The sequence below is a fragment of the Hippoglossus hippoglossus genome, chromosome 6 (genome assembly GCF_009819705.1).
Source record: "Hippoglossus hippoglossus isolate fHipHip1 chromosome 6, fHipHip1.pri, whole genome shotgun sequence".
Taxonomy (NCBI): domain Eukaryota; kingdom Metazoa; phylum Chordata; class Actinopteri; order Pleuronectiformes; family Pleuronectidae; genus Hippoglossus; species Hippoglossus hippoglossus.
Genome location: NC_047156.1, coordinates 16,219,263 through 16,228,375, shown reverse-complemented (window position 1 = coordinate 16,228,375; position 9,113 = coordinate 16,219,263). Strand labels below are relative to the sequence as shown.

Below are 9,113 nucleotides of genomic sequence, written 5' to 3'. Positions count from 1 at the left end.
ATAGCATTTTTATTTGAAGTGATAAATGTAACACAGTTAACACCTAGAGGTACCGTTTCCTGTCTTACAGCCCTGCACATGTACTGCATATTGAAGACTCAATATCAGTCAGGTTTTTAGTGCATAGCATTAAAATGAATGCCTTATTTTTATGTAGTTTCATCATAATATAATCCTTGGAAATAGCTGTCATTTGGTCTAGTTAAGAGGAAAAATGAATTGGAACCTTTATTCTCCTTATATGCTGAATTGTTTGCTTGCAGTTTTCCTTCACACTGTTTTCCATAAAGTGATAACAAATATTGTAGTTATTAAAGCAGTTTTAACAAAGGACGTCAATTTAAAATTTAGTTGAAGGGCGTATGAAGATCAGAAAATGTTTTAAATGTATAGTTGTGAAATGTAGAAACCAAAGACATGTGAAAAGCTTTATGTCAATTGCTATTGAGTGATTATTTTTTTTAATCTTATTCAATTCATTAAGGAGAATTTGATCTCTCAGATTATCTGGAAACATGGATCCTCTACATCTTCAGCCATGTAGGATACATACTGTGTGTGTGTGTGTGTGTGTGTGTGTGTGTGTGTGTGTGTGTGTGTGGAGGACTTTCATCTGCATTCAAGAACAAAACCAGATGCAACAAGAACTCTTTAATATCTATCAGGGTAAGACGAAATAATACAAAAGTAATACACAAAAATGTATTCCTCATTGACTTCACTCATGGAGACACAGCCTCCTCATTCACCTAATTAGAGCAAGTTCCCATTTGTTTATCCACAGCAAATATTTACCTCATTTCAAGTAATTATATATTTATATCTACTCATGATATAGTACATGGTAATAATACATATCAAACAACATACAGCACGTGTGGGGGAGTTAAATGGGAGATGGCTTCCAGAAGCTTTGATACAGCGACATGAGATGAAGTAAACTGAGGTTCCTGCTACACGACAACTACAGCTTCAATTTCCATAAACACGTTGACACTGCTGTATGCACATGTGGCAGACTGATCCAAACACCCACCACGAGTATTACTGCTGCAACAGAGAGAATTTCTTTGTTCGTCTTTGTGCATAACTTTACACTTTTAGAGCTAAACGTTGTGCATTTGCTAACAGATGAGCATGTGAATGGTATGTTTTACTACTATAACTACTGTATGTGCATCTGCTGGTGAGAATGTTATGCAGTTGTAAAATTATACTAATGGTGTCCATCTTGGAAAAAACAGGCCCCTGTTTCATTTTTTAATTCATAACCCTTGATGTTACGGTTGTTGGTATTTGTCTCCATATTTGAGGCCCGCACAACAGAACCCCACTCAATCCTAAGAATTCTACTGTTTATAATATAGTCATGTTAGTATTGCTACACTGTGATTCACTGTGAATTAGGTTTGCATTGATGTCAACAGGCAACCCAGTGCAAACATTACTTAAGATTTTCACCGAAACAAATTGAATAAAAAAAAATAGGTTTTCCACAGACATGGAAAGACGCAATGAACATGTTCGTCACACTCACACACATATCATCAAAAAATGAAAAACGAGGTTGGTACAAAAAACGCCTAAAAAAGGAAAACAACAAACAGCCTATTGAATACCACATCATCACGATCAGACGAGACGACTCACGGGTTTTGAAATAACGAGCATTCAGATACTTCACATTTGTTTCAAGTCTAATACTGTTTCACTGTAATAACCATCTACTGAGTGTTGAAGAGTCAAAGTGACACGAGGCGGAAAAAAAACAAACTTTTTCATGACGCTGTCTCCGAAACACGTCAGGCCTCGCGAGGGCTCTCTCACTTTCACTTTTAATAATTGGCTTGAATTTTATATTCTATATTTTCTTTTTTATAAATGTCATTATCACACCTACTCATGGAATAACACCGACAGCCACGAAATGACACACTAAGGCCTGAAATCCAGAGCTTCAGAAACAAGTAGCCATTTAAGCATTTACATGTAGGGGTTTAGTGGAAGAATTTGCCAAGGGAGGAAACATCCATCACTTCATACAATGCTATGACCACCGACAACAATGATTATTAATATTTACTGTATTGTTCAGCCTGCAAGCATTTTGGTTTTCTGTCCGTTTTGACCTGTACAACAATGACTTTGGAATGTTTTATCCAAAGAACTGCAATCCTAAATACTGCATGTGCTTCACTTGATCATTGTAATCATTATGATAATTCCTTTAACTGAAATCAACCTGCTCAACACGAAACCAGGAGGTAACGACAAAACCGAACACACCAAAACACAGAAGGGTTAAATAGTGGTGAAGAAGGGAGACAACGGCCCGAGACGTTGACACTTTAAGGGCTTTACAGGTGTAGAATTTAAAACCAGCTATCACAAATTTCCTGAGAATGTGACATTTTTCAGAATTTAATGGAATCGAAAAAAATAAAGCAGGTCATTGAAACATGAAGTGTAAACTGTTTCTACTGGATTTAAAAGCTGAAAATGCAGTTGGCTTATTTTTTTAGATTCTGATTAAGATTTTGGTCAAATGTAACTTTTTCTTTCTCTATTAAAAGAATAGGGTTAAAATACAGATATTTATTGAAAGGAAAGTGTTTCTCCTAAATAAAAGCCTCAAAGTTTAACTACACACAAATTTGAAGGAATCATTTTGGGAATAATTCGCTTTCTTGCTAAAACTTGGATGAAAAGATCAATTCCACTCATGTCTGTATGATAAATCCGACTACTAGCCTGTTAGCACAGAACTGAGACTGGAAATAACCATCTTGGCTTCGTCCAAATGCAAAAAAAACATTTAAAGCTCACCAATCAATCAATATTTGATCACTATTCAACATTAAATCTCGTTTCGTTGAGATGTATATTTTTTTTAACATTTGGATAGTCTTTACGCTAACCTACGCTAAGAACTAGGGGCAAAGTTGTTTTAGCATTTGGTGACGTAGACATGCTAATGAAATAGCTGTTGTATTTTCTTAAAACATATTTAAAGTGAGTGTTTTAAAAGTGTGACACAGGCGGAGGCAGAGAAGTCACCCTGTGTCGACCAAAGATGAACTGACCTAAATAAACTGATGAAGCTCAGGGGATTAGCATTAGCTATATTATGTGTCTCCATTAAAAAGCAACACACGCACTGACCAGCTAAAATTGAGCAGCATAAGAGATTTAAAAGAAGAAGCTTTTTAATAACCGGCTGATTTAAATGTGAACGGAATATAAAAAGGATTAACTCAAAATTCAATAAAGTACAATTCCACAAGAAATATGACTTTCCTCTACATTGTTCGTTTTGAACTCAGCTTGTACAGTATCATAATGAAGGGCACCTAGTTCTGATTTGTCTTAATTGATCCCTTTTTATATCTCTCCCACTTGGCAGCCTGGCCCCGCCTCTGTCCTACATTGGGTCGTCGTAGTTGTAGGTGGGAGCTGCTGAGTACTGGTCCTGCTGTATGGCTCCCTGCGCGGCACCCATGGCCGCCTGCTGAGCCGCCTGTTGCACGTGGGGGTTCTTCCAGGCCCCGGTGGTCCACTCCTCTTGGGCCTTACCCAGACTGCCCCCACTACCGCGGTAGAAGTTATGAACCTATAAAAGACAGCGCATGAGGGTTGTGATTGACAAAGTATTTTACTGTCCTTACTGTGTTAAAAATAAACCAGAGTCTACAGTCTAAAAGTTGAGGTGAAATTGTACTTTTTGCTCAGAGATCAGCACCAGTATATATTATTGATTTGTTTTTACATGTAGTTATTTACTCATAGGTGTTTTGACCAAAAAGTACATTTTTAAGTTGTATGTGTTGTATGATGAGCTGCTATAACGTCTGCGGCAAGAAAGGAAAGATGCACTGCTAGCCAGTTAGCACGTTAGCCAGCTGGCTGTTTTTTCCTTCTTCCAATTTATTTAATTTAGTTGAATTTACTCAATTCAATTCGATTTTTTTTTTTTTTATTTAAAGTTGTTTGCACATGTGCAAATACATTTGCTGCATTCATGTCATGTTGGATAGTTGGTCGAGATGAGAAGATTTACCATGTAATGAGCATTCACATAATGAAATTGGTTGTATTATTATGGGGTTGGGGCCAGTGTTGGAAAAGGCCACACAATGTGCAACATTTGTTTTCCTGAGAAAAAGTAGACATGTACAGAATAAGTCACCTTTGAGAGGGCAATGACGGAGAGCACAGCCACTGCAGTGAACATAATGGTGGGAATCAGCATGACCACAGCTGACCCAATGTTGGTGCTGAAGAAGGTGATGGTAGCCAGCCAGCCACTGGGGGGGGGGGGGGGGGGGGGGGGGAGACAATAAGAGAGTCAACATCATCGTAACAAACTTATGACATAACACGAATATAATGATGCATTAGTGGTAGCCACATATTTGGAGAATTGTTTGACAGGACATAATCACTGTTAAAACGCATAACGTTTTGTACCCATTTTTTACACACTGACAGAAAATCCCCTTCTAGGTCGGTATGGCCATATTGTTAGCAAAGAAAGGAAGAAAAACACACTGCTAGACAGTAAGACATTTTTTGATTCCACTGTTTGTGTTGGTCACTCGAAAAAGATCATGATTATTCATTGCCTTTTGCTGTACATTGTGTCGCTGAAGCTCAACCAGTAAAGCGCAAACGCACAGGGGAACCAGACAACACAAGATTATGGGACAAGAAACGTCGGTGAAGACCACAACTCCCATGATCCTACTCTGCTTCACAATATCGTCAAACTAGGTCTATTGTTATCGTTTTGATTGAGAGACCAATAGCGGCCAAAGGTAAAGGTTATATTGTTTTTAATTAATCTTGTTAAATTTACTCAATCAAAATTAATTATCTGTTTTTGATTTACCAATCCACTGAAAGTTCTTACCACACTCCCCAACCTGGAATGCCAACAGTCTGGATAATGCTAATCACCACCTGGGCCATAAAGACGAAGAAGAAAGCCATAAAGTTGAAGGAGCTGTCTGTCCTGCACAGAGAGAAGAACAAACGTCCTGAGTTATGTGATTCAGCAGAAGCAGACAGTGTGTGTGGTCAGAGTGGAATCCGCTCACTTGAAGGCCTTGTAGATGGGCCTGAACCAGCACACGTAGGAGCAGGGGGTGAATAGGATGAGCCACAGGAAGGCCATGCCAAAGTTGGTCGCTCCACCACCTCCGCACATCCATGCCAGACAGCCAATCAGATTCACAGCCAGTGTGGCGCTGTTCACTGTCAGCAACACAGGGGAGAAGCAAAGACGAACAGAACATGACAGACTAAGGATAAAACCTCCATGGTAGATATACCCACACGTGTATATCAATCATAACTCAGCAGAACTGAATAACTATGAATTTCATCTAATACTCAAAGCTAGTTCATTTAGCACACACAGCACACAATTTCTACTCAACCAGTACCAAACGTGTAGACTACTCTACTTTTATACCAGACTTACGTTCTTGGTTTCAAATGGCAGAACCTAAGTGGTAATGAAAAAGATACCATGATGCTCATGAGAATATCACAACTTGAAACATTACTACTATCTACTGTTATAACTAGGGCTCAAACTATTGTTTATTTACAGATTATTGATTGATTCATGATTAGTCATTTGATCTGTGTAATAATAAAAATCATGCAGTAAATTATAAATACTACATATCTCGTTTTGAAAGAACAACAGACCAAAAGAAAGTGAATTTTCATAGAAAAGCAGTAGATCCTCACATAGGTGGAACCAGAGAATATGTAGCAATTAGCTTCTTTTTTTTAAAATCCCACATCAAATAGCAAATGTGTCACATGAGACATGAGCTCTATGCAAAAAAATGCTAAAGAGAATGGAAAATAAATTATGAATTTGGCTGCGTGCCCTGTGGTGAGACCAGTCAGTCTGGTCCCACAGCTTTACTGGACTGCCTGAGTAATAATATTTAGGGTAAAACAAAGTGACAGGAGAGATCAGAAGCAGTGCACAGGTTAACAGCTCATATAGCCACACAAATCCAACCTGGGAGCCAGTAGTCGGCACACAAACTCTTACTGCAGGCACACTTACAGATCCACAGGTAGTAGAGCCTCTTGCACATGGTGCGACGCTGGTCTGGGATCTCATTGAAGTCTTGGTAGAAGCATGGCTTGAGGGGGATGAATCGAGGCAGGGGAGGGAAGTTGTTTTCTACGATACAAAGGCACAGTTTAGCCCAGCTGCCCACACACGCTGAATTCACACTTAGTCATGATAGCTGAATAGTGGATTACAACTGAGCCTTATACACGGGTTCATTGTGCACTGTCCAAACACCCTACATCACATGCATGCAGCAGCTGAACAGGAAGCCAATCTTACCTGCCATGATGACCGCTCAGTAATTTCCTCCACTTGCAAAAAGACTCGCAAACTTCAACACCAGCTGCCTTGAAAACCAGACTGCAAACAACAATAAACAGTTTTATTAAGTGCACATGTATTTCCTTGTTAGCCAACAGGCCACAGTCCTATAGGCCTCCTCCCTGTGGAGCATCATGCACACACTGTCTTCATTACAATAAACGACATTGAATCCCCTCATGATTTGATCAGAGGTGGTGCCCAAGCCTTTGAGGGCATCCACACATCTGGGAGCATCATTCATTGTGTCGACGTGATGAAGGTGGGTTTCTCCACCACGTATTCCAGCTGTGTGGGTCTGTGCTCGCTCTGACTACCACTGTGGCCTTGTCGTGATTCCCATGCATAACCTATGTGGGTACAATAGGCGTGTTGCGGGCCTATAGAGATTATAGATAGGACCATACATTTCAGGTGGTAGTTTTATTACTATTACCTCCTATTGATTACATCAACTCCCCTAAAAGTAATTTTGATTGTGTCCGCCGACCGCATTTCAACGCTCGTGATGGAGGATGTGGCAGCAGCTCTGAAGGGCATCATTCTCCCACAGATCAAAGCGACCCCTGCCACAACCAAACGCACCGATATTGGTGGATTTAATGCACAGTGATCCGAGCATTGTCCCGGAATGTGTGATTCTCCGGGACGATGGCAGGGATGCTGCGTTAGTGCATCGTGATATCACAGACGATGGAGAAGCGTCCTTCAGCCTGTGCGACACGGTGCCGCCGCCTCCTCCTCCTCTTCTCCATCATCATCCGGACAATGATCGGCGCGAACACAGACTTGGATGTTTTGCTGAAGCCAGATAATCTTTTTTATTTAACACTCTGAATCCCTTTGCCCTCCCCCCATCTCTCTCTCTCTCTCTCTATCTCTATCTCTATCTCTCTCTATCTCTCTCTCTTTTCTCCCTGGATGCAGAGTAATGAATGGAAAATGGTTAAAGCGCCTTACCGCTTCAGTGCAACAATGTCGCCACAATCCCGTTTCGTTTAAAAAGCATCCTACGGATTCACACCAGAGGAACGTGGCGCTCGATGGGACAAATGAAGTGTCTTTATCCTCAGATGATGGTCGGTCCGGGAGTAAGAGGCGGTCACGTGACGTCAGGTCTTTTTCTTTCACGCACGCATCTCCCCGCCAGGGTGGGAGCATAGGGGCGGGGCCTCAAGGAACATAACAAGGGATTTGTTGCTGGTCCGAAGCCGACCAATCAGAGAGCAGAAGAATTTCAACAAGCCCCGCCCCCTCCGTGATGCTGTCCACAGTGCTGAAAACGAAGAGGCCTCAAATAGACGGATCTGATTGGCTGCCTGTTAGCTACTATTAGGTGTAATATATTAATATATGGTTTTCATATTCATGTATACTTCTCATTTATTTTTATTGTCCTATTACTGCTTTTATGTTTTCAAGTTTTCATGTGACAAAATGTGACTTTTTTAAATTTATTTGGATCTGCACCTAATTACACACACTCATAAATATCAGTCCACTAAACATTCCCTTTCATCACAATCCATCAGTCATTTTCTGAGAAATCGACACAAATGTTGAGAAACACTGTATCTCACAATGTCAAGGAAAGTAAAGATAATTCCTGGATCTGCTCCCTGATCTGGATCCATGCCAAAATGTAATCAGTGCCTCCATGACTGATACCACATCCTTCCATTAAGTTTCATGATAATCTATCAAGTAGTTTTTGCATCACACAAACGCAGACGAAAACATACAACCTCCTTGGTGGAGGTAAAATCTCTTTATGTGATTTGATGTTGTGGTTGCTCATTTGTTATGTTTTGTGATGTGACGTTTGGATTTGCACTTCAGAGCCACCTTATTTACAAGATGTCTGACAGATCTGCTCTGATGGAGAAGAATGTCACTGTGATACAAGAGGGGGAAACCTGTTTACCAGGATGTTTACATGTATAAACAAGTAACATCAGGATTTCTTAAGACGTTTTATACCACACAAAATGAAATTCAAAACCGGTTTCATGATCATACAGACGTGACAGTATATGAAAAATAAAACCAGCAGGGAATTAGCAGCATTGAATGAATTTCCAAACACATGATTTTACTGACATTAAATCACCTTAATTAAATCTAATTGATTTAAAAGATATTAACTGCTCATATCTGATCTAAAAACTATTAATTATTATTGGACCATATGAGGCTTCACAATATGTGTCTCATAATAAAAGGTAAAGGAAGTCGACTGTTCACTGGAAGTTCAAGCTCAGTTATGCAAATACTACTGCAAATTCTATTTTAAGTTTGCATACTGAATAGTCAACAGATCACTACCAGAGGAGAAGCAAAGATGGTTCATATGGTAAAAGGTTGCAAACAGAGAGGTGAGGGATTCCAATAGACAAGCTTTTGTTTTATGTGCCATTGAAGGACTGTAGCAGAAGAAGGAGCTGAAGTTGCAAGGTTTGAGGGGTTTTGGGGGAGATCCAGACCCATGATACAGTCTATGCAGAGACTTTGTTACTTACTTACTAATTAAAAAACAATTTTGGCAAAAGTATAGTGGACTATTTAAACTCAAGAGCAAACTACATCCTCCAAAGTTCTCCTAGAGTTGAATCATATTCTTTTGATTAAAATAGATAATTAAAACGTTCTTACAGGGAGGATTTATTACAGGACTGTTGTGTTAGTTCCAGCT

General features: G+C 39.8%; 1 protein-coding gene across 1 annotated transcript; it reads right to left on the bottom strand.

Moving 5' to 3' along the window:
• Positions 1-635: 635 nt before the first annotated feature.
• On the bottom strand, positions 636-7,561 carry scamp5a (secretory carrier membrane protein 5a). The gene is made up of 7 exons (XM_034586985.1): positions 7,382-7,561; positions 6,380-6,460; positions 6,089-6,208; positions 5,097-5,253; positions 4,910-5,011; positions 4,187-4,304; positions 636-3,610 (listed from the first exon to the last, which is right to left on the bottom strand). Exons 2-7 carry the CDS (start codon positions 6,384-6,386, stop codon positions 3,422-3,424), a joined length of 693 nt encoding a protein of 230 aa, XP_034442876.1. The 5' UTR covers positions 6,387-6,460; positions 7,382-7,561; the 3' UTR covers positions 636-3,421.
• Positions 7,562-9,113: the final 1,552 nt, after the last annotated feature.